This window comes from Mirounga angustirostris, unplaced genomic scaffold, assembly GCF_029215605.1.
Source record: "Mirounga angustirostris isolate CCGP_5_RB_7025 unplaced genomic scaffold, mMirAng1.0.hap1 SCAF_16, whole genome shotgun sequence".
NCBI classification, from domain to species: Eukaryota; Metazoa; Chordata; class Mammalia; order Carnivora; family Phocidae; genus Mirounga; species Mirounga angustirostris.
In genome coordinates, this window is record NW_026991724.1 from 17,731,599 (window position 1) to 17,745,873 (window position 14,275).

The 14,275-nt window shown below is 46.5% G+C and overlaps 1 protein-coding gene across 8 annotated transcripts in view; it reads right to left on the reverse strand.

The window, feature by feature from the left end:
- The window catches only part of SLC7A6 (solute carrier family 7 member 6), a 39,526-nt gene that overhangs the window by 6,853 nt on the left and 18,398 nt on the right, over nucleotides 1–14,275 (reverse strand). For 7 of the 8 annotated variants that reach the window (XM_064580704.1, XM_064580703.1, XM_064580705.1 and 4 more), the window contains 5 exons: nucleotides 9,215–9,340; nucleotides 7,197–7,341; nucleotides 6,416–6,539; nucleotides 6,114–6,217; nucleotides 2,317–2,413 (listed from right to left, as the gene is read on the reverse strand). In XM_064580704.1, the coding sequence (XP_064436774.1) occupies nucleotides 2,317–2,413; nucleotides 6,114–6,217; nucleotides 6,416–6,539; nucleotides 7,197–7,341; nucleotides 9,215–9,340 (596 nt within the window). The remainder of the gene's footprint in view (nucleotides 1–2,316; nucleotides 2,414–6,113; nucleotides 6,218–6,415; nucleotides 6,540–7,196; nucleotides 7,342–9,214; nucleotides 9,341–14,275) is intronic. The other variant, XM_064580708.1, reaches the window with a different exon arrangement.

The following is a 14,275-nucleotide window of genomic DNA, read 5'->3' on the forward strand; positions in this document are numbered from 1 at the left end:
TATTTTTTTTAAAAGATTTATTTATTTGAGACAGAGAGAATGAGAGAGACAGAGAGCACATGAGAGGGGGGAGGGTCAGAGGGAGAAGCAGGCCGAGCAGGGAGCCCGATGCGGGACTCGATCCCAGGACTCCAGATCATGACCTGAGCCGAAGGCAGTCGCTTAACCAACTGAGCCACCCAGGCGCCCTCCCTTTTTTTTTTTTTAAGATTTTATTTATTTGACAGAGACAGTGAGAGCAGGAACACAAGCAGGGGGAGTGGGAGAGGGAGAAGCAGGCTTCCTTCCAAGCAGGGAGCCCAATGTGGGACTCGATCCTGGGACCCCAGGATCATGACCTGAGCCAAAGGCAGACACCTAACGACTGAGCCACCCAGGCGCCCTCCTTTCCCCTTCTGATGGCAGAGAGTGAGGCCCTCCTCACTTTGATGCACGAACCTCAATATGAATCACTTTCCCCTCTGGATGCCATTACTCCTGAGTCTCAACTACCTGGCATACAAACGGAGTAAATGCCTCCAGAACCATCTCACTGTCCTGGGGTCTTAGAAATGCAGACTGACAAAATGGATCTATACCCCTGATAAGAGAGGTATGACACAATTTGCCCTCTAGAACAAAAGAGTCCTAGAAGACAGAAGTCAGGGACTAGAGTCCTGTGACATGGTCAGATTTACTTAAACTTCAAGAATATGGAGTTCCCCCACCTAATCTTTTCACCCAGATTATCAACAAAGGGTTTAAAACAAAAAGGGCCCATTCTGGGGAAAGAAGGGGGACTGTATTGGGAAAACTGGGGTAGAAGATGATTAAAAGACAAGATGTCAGATCTTCCCTAAATTTATAAATTCAATGCTATCCCAATCAATATACTGAGAGGATTTTTGTTATTTTGACAAAATATAAGTTCATAATGATAAACACAAACATGATAATTGCCAGGATAATTCCAGGGGTAAGAAGAAACTAAAGAAGTATCATTAATCCCTCTTTAGATTGCAGAAATTCAGTATAAAGCTAAATAATGAAGCTTGATACTAATGGCAAGGAAGGGTTGAGCTGATGATAACTATTTAAGGGGTATATAATTGTACTTGGCACATATGAAGCACCATCTAATATATATAAATCTATGATATCCAGGGGCACCTGGCTGGCTCCTCAGTGGAGCATGTGACTCTTGATACCAGGGTTGTGAGCTCAAGCCCCATGTTGGGTGGAGAGATAACTTAAAAACAAAATCTTTAAAAAAATAAATCTAGGGGTGCCTGGGTGGCTCAGTCGTTAGGCGTCTGCCTTCGGCTCAGGTCATGATCCCGGGGTCCTGGGATCGAGTCCCGCATCAGGCTCCCCGCTCCGCGGGAAACCTGCTTCTCCCTCTCCCACTCCCCCTGCTTGTGTTCCCTCTCTCGCTGTCTCTCTCTGTCAAATAAAATCTTTAAAAAAAATAAATAAAGGGCGCCTGGGTGGCTCAGTTGGTTGAGCAACTGCCTTCAGCTCAGGTCATGATCCCGGAGTCCCAGGATCGAGTCCCGCATTGGGCTCCCTGCTCGGCAGGGAGTCTGCTTCTCCCTTTGACCCTCCTCCCTCTCGTGCTCTCTGTCTCTCATTCTCTCTCTCGCAAATAAATAAATAAAATCTTTAAAAAAATAAAAAATAAAAAAATAAAAAAAATAAAAATAAAAAATAAATCTATAAAGTCTACAATATGAAAAGAAGTCCCTAGGTAGTTGGTATACAACTGGCCTGGCTCTTCTAAATATGATTTAATTAAAGTTAAAAAAAAAAAAAAAAAAAAAGCAGGGGCACCTGGCTGGCTCAGTCAGTGGAACATGGGACTCTTAATAACAGGGTCATGAGTTCAAGCCCACATTGGGCATGGAGCCTACTTTAAAAAAATTTAGGAGTGCCTGGGTGGCTCCATCAGTTAAGCATCCAACTCTTGATTTTGGCTGTCATGATCTTAGGGACGTGAGATCGAGCCCTGCATCAGGCTCTGCACTCAGTGCAGGGTCTGCTTGGGATTCTCTCTCCCACTGCCCCTCTCCCTGCCCCCTGCTCACACTCTCTAATAAATAGAATAAACAAATAAATACATAAAATCTTTCAAAAAATGAAAATAAATCTCACAAATTTATTTTTATATTCTTTTGTACAATTTGCCTTCTCTCCTATAACTGTTTTATATTTTTTAAAAATTTAAGAAAAAAGAAGAAACTCTGAGAGGCTTGGGAAATATCTTAAGCTAGTATACCTCCCACCCATAGTCGTCTCATAAAGTACTACAATTCTCCAGACTCCCTCAGCAGAGCTTACATTGAACAGTAAAGCAGGGATGGGTGTAAAACGCTCAATGTGGATCATGGACAGAACATCCGGGAGGTGGCCCTCACGGGAGCCCACGAAGAACAACCTAGAAGGATAAGTGGGATGTCAGGATGATCCTTTCCCTTGGCCATATAGCCACACTCCTCACTTGACAAACTAGGCTCAGAGCTCCAGAAAAACAGGAGGCAATCTCTCAGGAGTATCCCATTTTCTCAATGCATGCCCAACCCCCATCCTCACCCCTCAACTTTTACCCATAGATGTCTCCAACTTCCAACCATGGGTACTTCACGTTATCCAGGAATGCCCTACCCCTCTGTTGGCCATGGACACTCCCAAGCCCCTCAGCTATGAAACCCACCATCAACCAGTGGATGCCTCACCCTGCCATCACTCACTGCCACCCCAATTCATTCCATCAGGGGTACTCCCACTCTACCACCCCACAGATTTCATACTTAACACAATGGCTTTTTATTATTTTTTATTTTTTTTTAAGATTTTATTTATTTATTTGAGAGAGAGAGAATGAGAGACAGAGCGCATGAGAAGGAGGAAGGTCAGAGGGAGAAGCAGGCTCCCTGCCGAGCAGGGAGCCCGATGCGGGACTCGATCCCGGGACTCCAGGATCATGACCTGAGCTGAAGGCAGTCGCTTAACCAACTGAGCCACCCAGGCGCCCCCACAATGGCTTTTTAAAGAAGGGCAGCCAGCCTTCTGTTGTGCTCTCTATATATCTTCCCTGAGCTCCTGACACATGATATGCCAGGACAAGCCTGGGGCTCAGAGACAACCCAGGGTTCCTCTCTGTTCCTAAAGAACCCTACTGTTTGAGAAACAGAGCAAGAGAGAAATGAACTGCCAGCCAGGGTAGTCAGCATCATCATGGAGCACAAAGCACTCACCAGGCTTGGGGGTGGTCTGGGGGAACAGAAAACTTCACAAGAGATGACCACATCTGGGCTGTGAAGAACTGGAGTTTGCCAGAAGGTGAGCAGATGGGTGGGAAACAGCGTAGGCAAAGGCAAAAGAGGCTTGAAGGAGTGAAAGAGGGTGGCTTCCTTGAGGTTGGTACTAGAATGCCTACAGTCCCAGGTTAAGTGTGTGAGGAAACAGCTGGGAAGAACCTGCACATGAGGCCATGCTGTGGAGTCTGAACGAACACTGAGAGCCTGCTGTGGCTCTGAAGTAAAGGCCCGACAGGATTTGACAGAGACTCTGGTGGCATCATTGAGGCCAACTAAAGCAGGGAGAGGCTAGGGTATAGGGAGAAGGCCAGATAAAGTAATCCGTGGGGTGCCTGGGTAGCATAGTCAGTTAAGCCTCCAACTCTTGATTTGGGCTCAGGTCATGATCTCAGGGTCATGGGATCGAGCCCTGCGTCATGCTCGTGCTCAGCGCAGAGTCTGCTTGTGACTCTCTCCCTCTGCCCCTCCCCCCATCTCCCAAATAAATAAATAAATCAAAAAAAAAAGTAATCTGTGATAACTGTCCTATAAGAGAGGAGGCCTGAATGAGGGTAGACACCCTGGCTGAAGAGAAAACAAGACAGATGTGACCACCTCAATCAAATTTGGTGATCCTTTGCATTTGAGTGTGTATGTATGTGTGTGTGCATGCATGTACATTTTTGAGCTGGGAGAAGAGGATGAACACCAAGGAAAAAATAAAGAGGCCAAGCAAGGAGACTCGACAGCACATAATAACACAACTAAAGACAAAGCACAAGTGGAGTGCACTGAGATACTTGTGAGCCATCCAGATGGAGCCACAGGAGTTGATTTTAGCATCTGGAAAGGTCATAGGGCAAGATGGTGGGAGTTGGCTCACACAGGTTAATAATCTGTACTGGGCAGAGAAGAAATATGGTAGAGGAGATGCTGGAAGGGGATAATGTGCAGGCACAGCAAAAGTGTCTAGTACAAAGCCAAAAACAACTACATAGGTAATAAAAGAAAAAGTGAGAAGTTAACACAGAAACAATTGTACATTACCTCCACATCACTGCATTCCACTTATGTGCTGGTCCAGACTCTTACTCTCTGAATCCCCTATCCCCACCCCCATCCTGTCAATGCCACAACACAGCTGAGTGAGCTTAAAACGTACCTACTGTGTTAAGTATTTTAAGAAGATTGACAGAGCCATTTGGAATGTCTTGGGCATTGATAAGGGTAAGGCTATGGGAAACACCATCTTTGGGTAGGGTAACTTGTTAAGAGTCACATCCAGTGCGACCCTGGCCATACCAGGTTGAAGTAAGGGAAGATACCACGCTGTTTTCCAAGAATTTGATCTCTCTATTACCCTGGTTACCCTAGGGAGGCCCCAAGTACATGGACTGTGGTGTCAAAACCAGTAAGAAAAACAAATAGGACAGGGGCGCCTGGGTGGCTCAGTCATTAAGTGTCTGCCTTCGGCTCAGGTCATGATCCCAGGGTCATGGGATTGAGCCCCGCATCGGGCTCCCTGCGCAGCAGGAAGCCTGCTTCGCTTCTCCCTCTCCCACTCCCCTTGCATGTGTTCCCTCTCTCTCTGTGTTTCTCTCTGTCAAATAAATAAATAAAATCTTTAAAAAAAAAAGTTCCCTTTAAAAAAATAAAAATAGGACAAAAATTATTTCTTTTATTAATTCATCCTCTTACCTGTTCATGTAGAAAATAGTTACTGAATGCCTATTACACTCCCAGCCCTGGGGACAGCAACATTTATACGGTGAGTGAAAGAGAAATCAGGAAAGAAGCCTTCCTCTCAAATATCAGAGTGTTAGAGTCACAGGAATAGTTTCAGAAGCAGAGGGCGGTAAGCATCACTTGCTTCAGGGGTCCAGTAGGATAAGAACTACAAGCAGGCTAAGAAGGAGATCACAGGTACACTTAATAAGAATATTTTTTAGGGGCGCCCGGGTGGCTCAGTTGGTTAAGCGACTGCCTTCGGCTCAGGTCATGCTGGAGTCCCGGGATTGAGTCCCACATCAGGCTCCCTGCTTGGCGGGGAGTCTGCTTCTCCCTCTGACCCTCCCCCCCTCATGCTCTCTCTCTCTCTCATTCTCTCTCTAATAAATAAATAAAATCTTTAAAAAAAAAAGAATATTTTTTAGGTAGTAGAAGTCAAAGTATAATGGCTAGAAAATGAGTGGCAGTTAAAATGGAGACCATTCCCTCAAGAAGTGTGTCCAGAAAGGAAGAAGGGAGATAAGAAAAGCTGTTTTGTGACTTCACTAAGCAGAGATGAGAGAAGCTTGTGCAGAGCTGGCTCTTACTGAAATCCACCAAAGAGAAGGGCCAAGTGACAAAGCCATGTGCTAAGAAGAGGGATAGTGCTGGGACCCTGAAACCAGGTAGCAAAGTCAGCCTGGAAAAGCAGAACTGCTCCTTTCTCTGAAACAACAGGAAGGACAAATGCTCTTATAGAGAAGTCTCTAGAAAGAGAGGAGAACAGAGCCTGCCTGTCAGCTTCGGTGGTTTCTGTGAAGTGAGGGGCAGAGTCCCCTGTGCTAATACCTGGTACACGGCAAGTGATCACTAATAATCTTCTCTACTCCAAGCTATAACCTTCCTCCCCTCTACCTCTCACCAATCTGTCATCGCCTCAGATGGAAGCATGAGCTTCAAGCATACAAATGTCTGCACAAAGGCCAGCTGATGCATGCACACAAGTGTACACACACACACACACACACACACCCTGTACATCTAAGAGAAAGAAGGGCTCTTATGGGCTCACCTGGAGCCTCAGAAGATTAAATACTGCAGTCTGTTATTGGTAAAGCAGAAACACATTACCTTGATGAAGCAAAGATAGATGCATTGAGGCCCCCAAAGCAGGACAGGGCAACAGCAATGGGAATGGTCCAGCTGAACATGCCAAATGTCTGGTCAGCAAATGTCTAGGGACAGAGCACAGAAGTCCCTCAGCACAGGACAGGGTTCCATAAGCCACCTGTACCTACGCTGTCAGGACAAACACCGTCACTGCCGAGCAGCCCGCCCTCTAGCCTGGACCCATCATCTCACCCTGCAGCACCGGCGGGGCTTAGAGAGAGACTGCTTCAGTATTATAAGATGATGAGCAAATCGGGACTCACCACAGCCACGGCATCACTGTCAAGGACATCTGAAATGCTCAGCACTGTGTAATAGGCCACATTGGTCAGGATGTAGATGAGCGTCACAATTGGCATAGAAATCCCAATGGCCAGGGGCAAATTTCTGTCAGGACAAGTAAGATAGGACTACCTAGAATCAACTCTCTTTGGAGTCAAAGTTCACCCAGGGATTTTTCTGAAATTTAACAGTTCCCTGGCTCTAAGTCTTTGAGGCAGGCTCCTCTTTCCCACATGGTCTAGGGGGATTATGAATCCCATGCTCCTTTCTGCTGAGAATCAGAGAGAAAGAAAGACCGACCCTTCTCTGTGAAAATAGCTGGGGCTCAATATTTGATCCTTGCCACAAGAGAACCAATGGGTCCCACGGAAGGAGGAGCAGTGTCCTCCAGGGACTAGAGGCCAGGCTGGGAACCTGACTGCCCAGAATAAGCTTCTGGCTCCCCAGGCTTCAGTGTCAGCACCAGAGCACAAGGTTCTAACACCTTAGCCCGAGCTGGGTCAGCTACTGCCCACTAGAGGATCTCTCCGCGAGCAAGGACCTGAGGGATCCTCCAGTGTAACCTGAGGGTGAGGAGCAAGGGGCTTTCCCACCTTCACTCATTCCCAACCTAGCCCCTAATCTGTCTGAGCTAGAGGAGGAGGAGTAGGGAGAGGAAGAAGGGATGAGAGAAAGAGAAAGGGGACGGAAGAGGGCAAGTGTGCCCACTATCAACAGGAGTTCCAGCCAAGTTGGGGAGTGAGAGTGTGATCCCACCGTTACCTTTCTGGGTTTTTGATTTCTTCTGTTACAAAATTAAGGGTGTCCCAACCTGAGTAAGAGAAGAGGGCAGAGTAGAGGGCGAGAGAGAGGTCTCCCATGTCCCAGGAGGAACCCTCAAAGGCGTCCTGAAAGTGCTCAGAGTGTCCTGTGGGGGCAAAAGCAGGCAGGGGAAGGGGTTCAGTGAAAAGGAAGAAGAAGGAGGAGGAGGGGAGAGATGGAAGGTATAAGGAGAAGAACAGGGAGAGGCAGTAAGAAAAAGGAAGCGAAGATGGGGAAAAAGAGAGGAGGGTCAAGAAAAGAAGGGAAAAGCAAGCAGGCAGAGAGAAGAAAAAAAACATAATTTAACATCAAAAGAACAACCACCAGCTCTCCCTGTACTTTATCACCCCAACCATTCCCTCAAGAAAGTGCATATTCCTCTAGCAAACTATGCAATCTCAGAAAAACAAAGGCATTCCTGGCTGCTTTCTGAAGTGATAACACCTTTTCCAGAAAAGCTCTAATGAATTTCTAAGTGACCTCACAGGAGGCCAGAGCTCTTCTTCCTATTTTTAGAAAGAACCCTGTTTCACATAAAGGAGGCATTTTTAATTAACAATTAGGCCTTCCTGTGGAACTGTCTCTTGTGGCCAAAACCACCGCACAATTTGGTCAAATAGTTTTCTCATTCTCATGAGAAAATTCTGTTGCTCTGCTTGCACAGAGGCTGCAGTTGCATGTGGCAGGAAATCCCAGGCTATGTAAGAACTGGGGTCTTCTCTCTCCCTAGGCCCGGGGTAGGCCTGAGCCACTTCCACCCTTAGAGAGCCAGCCTAGGCACCTTTCATTCTCTTCAGAGGCCTCTGGAGACCACACACTTAAAAGCCAAGAGAGCAGCACCTGCCTGCCCAGGAGAGACCTTCTGGACACACTGGAGGTTTTTAACAAGATCCAGATTTATAAGGAAGCCTGCCATCACCCCCTGCAAAAAGCAGACCTATTCCTTCAATGTGTCAAAAAGGGCTGGGTATGCAGCAAGAGAAGGGAAAATAAAGGTTTTCATGCCCCAGGTGCGTCAGTCATCATACATAGCAATTAAGGCACAGATCTTGATAGGAGGATAACTCAGCTACCCTCGTTGACCCCAAGATGTTCCTGGGACTCAAGGACATCGAGGTGGCTGGCTGTACTAACTTGGCACGTGTTCACAAAGATACTGGACCAGCTGCCAAGGCACTTAAAAAAAGAGCTTTCTGAACTCCAAAACCATTTTGTGTTTAATCCAATCAATCTGAGAGGGGGTCTCAGCTCTCCCTGGTAAATGTAAACATGGCTGAGTTTAGTGTCAGGCAATCTAGAGAACGACTGAAATCTCCTTGGCCAAAGATACCTCAAGACTTCCCTAAGAGCTCAGGAGACCTTGTCTATCCTCACTGCCAGTCTACTCCGGTTCAGGACTGAAAAGCTTTCTAAAGCCAACATGCAGGAAAGTCAGTGCCAACTTCATACTATTTTACTATTTTGCTGAGAGCTGACTTTGAGACCAAATGTAAAATAAAAGCAAATCCAGATGAAAAATAAAGGCTGCAAAATAACCACTCATTTCTATACTCCATCTACCCCACATATACACCTACCCACTCCTCTCAAGGACGGCCAGGTTTTCCTATTCACTGCCTGGCAGTCACAGACCAAAAACAGGGCCAAGCAGGGCTCACTCTATCCCCATCAGTTACATTTATGATCCAATTACACAAGATCCAGGTTTTAAAAACTCCTGGGCTCCCAGCTGCCTTCTTGCAATGTTCCCAGCTTCCACACAGGGAAAGCAGCCCTGAGGGAGTGACTGACTCATGTTCAGCTGGCCAAGCCAGCCTGGCCCAAGAAGCCCAGGAACAGATGTCTTGCTCTCACTGACAGTCTACAATATACACAGAAAGAGCTAATCAGTAAAGCCAAGATTCCCCATGTCCTCCTTAGGAAATCTAGGCTAACTCCCAGAGTCATCCACCCTCCTTCCCAGCCCAGGCCCATCTTACCCTGGCACAGTTTAACGAGGCCCATGACAATGATGGCAATGAGCGCTAGGACCTTGGCATAAGTGAATGTGTCCTGAACACGTGTGCCCCACTTGACATAAGCACAGTTCACAAATGTCAGCAGACCTAGAAGGAAAAACATAAAGTCACCGGCAGGCTTAAGCTGAGGGCACAGTGATCCAATCTCTTCTTATAGAGAACATCGCTTCTGCCCTATCTGCCTAAAGCAAAGGGGCCAATGGACCAATCAGAGCCCGAAGAACAGACAATGGAGGGACATCCACAATCTGCCCATCACTGTTAACAAGTAAAGATACAAAGGCATGCATTAACACATTCATAAATTCTGACAGCCAGGATCATTTTTTTGGAAATTGCCCCCAGGCCCAGGAATAATGGACTTCACCCACTCTTTCCCGCTCATACTCCCAACGTTCCAAACCATCCAAGGCACAAAACATTCCCATGGCTACAAGAGAGGCCCATCAATAAATGAGGTGAATTTGAATGCAGGTGGCAAGTCATCTAGGAATTACAGAGACAATGTTTTGTATGTAAGTACCTGACAATTTCACATATATCCTTTCAATTAATTCTCACAACCCCAAAATATAGACATTCCTATTCTTGTTTTATAGATGAGGAAACTGTGGCTGAGAGAGGCCAACCATCATTCCTCAGCTTGTAAGGACCTCTCCCAACTCCCTCTCCATTTCTATCCAAACTTCCCAATTCTCAGTGAGGTCCATGGAGAAGCGAGCTTGTTTGGGCATTCCCCAGGCTCCTGTCTGCACTGCTGGCTTTATTTCCAGTTCCTGTAGATCTCAGTGTTATCTGGGCCCTCTGCTGAGGGTCCCAGCACCTTACCCCAGCACCTAACAGGGACTGCTCTGACCCACCAGGAGGACACAGAATACAAGGGGCACCACAGTGACACTGCTAAGTACTGCCCCAAGCCTCCAAAAATAGAACTTTTATGTGAACCTCAAACATTATTACAAAATCTTTTGGGCTCATCCTCTAAGCCACCTCTATCTACTCCTACACCATTTACTGGTCCATATACATTCTTTTTTTTTTTTTTTTTTTTTTTAAAGATTTTATTTATTTATTTGAGAGAGAGAGAATGAGAGACAGAGCACGAGAGGGAAGAGGGTCAGAGGGAGAAGCAGACTCCCTGCCGAGCAGGGAGCCCGATGCGGGACTCGATCCAGGGACTCCAGGATCATGACCTGAGCCGAAGGCAGTCGCCCAACCAACTGAGCCACCCAGGCGCCCCGCCATATACATTCTTAAAGAGGGGCGCCTGAGTGGCTCAGTTGGTTGGGCGGCTGCCTTCTGCTCGGGTCGTGATCCCGGGGTTCTGGGATCGGGTTCCATGTCGGGCTCCCCGCTCGGCGAGGAACCTGCTTCTCCCTCTGTCTCCTGGCTTGTGCTCTCACTTTCTCTCTGTCAAATAAGTAAATAAAATATTAAAAAAAAAAAAAGAAATGTCCTTTCCTGCTCGTGCTGCCACAGCCAACAGCAACTCCCACTTTCGAGGTCTAGCTCGGTCACCACTTCCTCTGTAAAACCTTCCCCAAATATACCAGCCAGCTGCTCACTGAGCTGTCTCTCCCTGAACCCTGTAACAGTCCCACTTCACAGCACAGATTAGTATCTATGCTATACTCATGTGGACACCTGGCTCAAGGTCTCTCCCTCAGGCATTTGCATGGTGCTTCCCCAAGAAGACCACAAATTATTAGGGGGGGAAACAAAAGCATATTGTTTTATTGTGTGCCAAGCAAAGAGGGGAAATGATGAACTCTGGTTGGAATCAAGAGGGTGATGACTTTCACTTAACCACTAATTCCCTAGAGCAAGGCAACTGTCAGAAAGTTCACATTCTTCTACTCAAAGGGAGGAGAGCCTAGAGCCTGTGGAAATAAACACGATGGCTAAACAGGCTCCATAGCACTTTAAGAGCTTTCACTCACTAGGACACCTGGGTGACTCAGTTGGTTAAGCATCTGCCTTCAGCTCAGGTCATGATTCCAGAGTCCTGGGATCAAATCCAGCATTGGGCTCCCTGCTCCAGTGGGGAGCTTGCTTCTCCCTCTGCCTGAAACTCGCCCTGCTTGTGCGATCTCTCTCTCCCTCTGACAAATAAATAAATAAAAGCTTAAAAAAAAAAAAGAGCTTTCACTCAGTAGTACTTTGGCAAATGACACAAGTGCTCACTAGTCAGTCAGGAGTGGGAGGCAACAGTTAAATGGGAGGGAAGGCCAAAGGAACGCATGCCGCTGCCCTGCTAATCAAAGTTTGCTGTGTGGGGCTAAGCCTACATCAGCTAGCATAAGGATTACCTAATTAATAGCCACCTGTAATCCACAGATCCCTGTGCAATATAGTAAGCATATTCTGAGGTACCTTCCAGGCCCCTTCTTGGGACTTGCTCCTACTCACCTATCACCGCTGATCACCCAAGCTGAGCCTATTCAATTGCCTTTCCCAGGAACATAGACTGGGGTACCAAGAGACTGAATCTATCTAACAGTAGCAGAGCTGGGAGATACAGCAAGTCAAAGTGACATTCAGGCCCTTGTAATAGAGGAACAAAAACCACAAGAAAACAGAGGAATGAAGCAGGACTATGAAAAGCAGCAGAAGTGAGAGGGCGTGCAGCTTGTGAGAAAAAGCCTAACAGAGAAAGATAGAGAAATACACAGAAGTCAGAGGAGATAGAGACAAGAGACAGAGATAAAGAGCCAGAGAGAAGGGACAAAAAGAGGGAAACAAAAAGATGGACATACACATGAAGAAAGAGATTAGCACACAATGCCCTGGCTATGCTCACTGTGCTTCTGCCCTGTAGCACCAAGATGTGGATGCAAGATCGGGGAGAGAAGCAGACATAATCCTCAGACCCACTGACAGGCACTCCGTCTCACTTCTACTCCTTCTCCCCATTCTGAATGACAGTCGGAAAGATACAAAAGAGCCTGTCACAGTGGTTGCCTCTGGGGAAGAAGACCAAAGCTCTGGAGAGAGAGAAAGACTTTTTCCATTTTATACTATTTTATACTCTGACTTATTTACCATGCACATATGCTTCTTCCTCCGTAAAAACTACTTAATCTAGAACAATGTGCAGCCAGGGAGCAAGGCCAGGAGTAGGGTGAGGTGAGGGGGGTGCCTGGGGCACAAAATTTAAGGAAACACTCACTTTCAGAACCACTTGAAGAACCTGAGAGTGAGTGCATCCATCCTTAAATGCTGGCCCCAGGAGTCTTACTTGCTTCACTGTACTCTCAGCTCTGCCAGAGAACAGAGAGCTCCCAGAAACAGTCTACCAAACAGAAGCCAAGTCCCCTGAATGTTTTCCTGATTCTAATTAAGAAACATTTCACCATCTGATCCTCACCCCTCCAAACCTACCCGAATTCCCATCCCCATCTAGCACCATAGATTCTATCAGCGCTCAAGCACAAGGCTGGGCCTGGAAGCCAGGTGCTCAGATAAAAGTAACTACCACAATTACAATATCCAAGCCTTCCCTCCTCTTCTGATCTCATGTCCTTGCTGGAAAGCCTACACCAATGAGTGTGGGGTCCATGTGAGGGTCTTCAAGTTCTGGGGGCATGATGCTGGGAAAGGAGTACTCAAATAGCAGATCCACACCGAACCCTAAAGCAGAAACAAATCCCCAAAGTTTCTCTGTGGCAAAAACTGCTAGTTATCTTTAAATATCTGTTCCTCCATTTTTCCTTAGTAATAGAAGTTTTAGCTAGAGTGTGGGCTGCCTAAATTAAAGCTAACATTTACCAGCCTCTCTTGCAGGCAGGTACGGCCAAGTAACTAAGTTCTTGCCCCAGGGAGGTAAGCAAAGTTTCATATTAATAAGACCTCAGGAAGTCTCTTTGAAGGGAAGAGCATGCCTTTCTTTGTCCTTCCTGTCAGCTACAGTACAGACTTGACAGCTAGAGCTTGAGTAGCCATCTTGGACCACCAGCTAGAAGTCACATGCTGAGGATGGCAGAGCAATAAGGCAGAAGGGAACCTGGTTCCCTGAAAAATTATGAAGTCACCCTACCAGTCCCATACTGCCTACCTTTAATATGTGAGAGAAATAAACTTAAATATATTTGAGCCATGCTGCTTTTGGTTTTCAGGTGTTTGAAACCCAAATTAATCCTGGATAATACATGCACCCTCAAACAGAACTGTACCTCTCATATTCTCTTTCTGATGAGGAGATCACTTAGCAATGTGCAGCTATAGTCCCAGTTATGCTGACAGTCACGGCTCCCTTTTCCCACAGCAACAGGGAGGAAGGAACCCTTCCAATTCCTCCCACAAACAAGCTGGGTGTTACTAAGGGGCACTCAAGGACAGAGGAATGCAATCCTTAACAACAACAGCAACAAGGTGGGAGAAGAAAAAAGCTAGGGAGAGACCATCTACAAGTATATTAGGAGAAAAATGTTCTATAACAGTCCAGGAGAGGTAAACCCTTCCAAATGGAAATCCTGGAATCTGGAGCTCCCTCTTGGGATGCATATGAATATGTCAGGTATATGCCTTTTTAAGAATCGTCCTTGTTTTTAATTACACAAATATACACATTTAGTCTTATTACAGGGGGTAGACTCCAGGGTCTTTGAGACTATGGTAAAGACCCAGTCCTTCTGAGTCATGTCACTTTCAGAACATGAAAGCTGTCTATCCATAGCAACCAGTGACCAAAATAGGGGAGCATAACCTTCCTTCTCAGAACCCTGCCCAGGCCTGAGTCCAAGACAGCAAGAGACAACAGAAAGCTATTCAGGCATTATACAGTGTTTCTTCCCTCCAATCTCCTCTAATTTAGAAGTCTCCCTCCCCCATCTCCTCCTGCTCCTGCTCCTCTTCACTGTCAGCTTTCCCCAAACCAACCCTGGGGATTGAGGGAAATGGGAGTCTCAGCAGTGAGCAAGCCTCTGCTTTGATGCCAGTATCAGTGCTGAATGACTTCTATAATGAAACCTTCACAACAAATATTCTTGAATGACGTGTGTGAGCCTACACAACAGGCAGGAT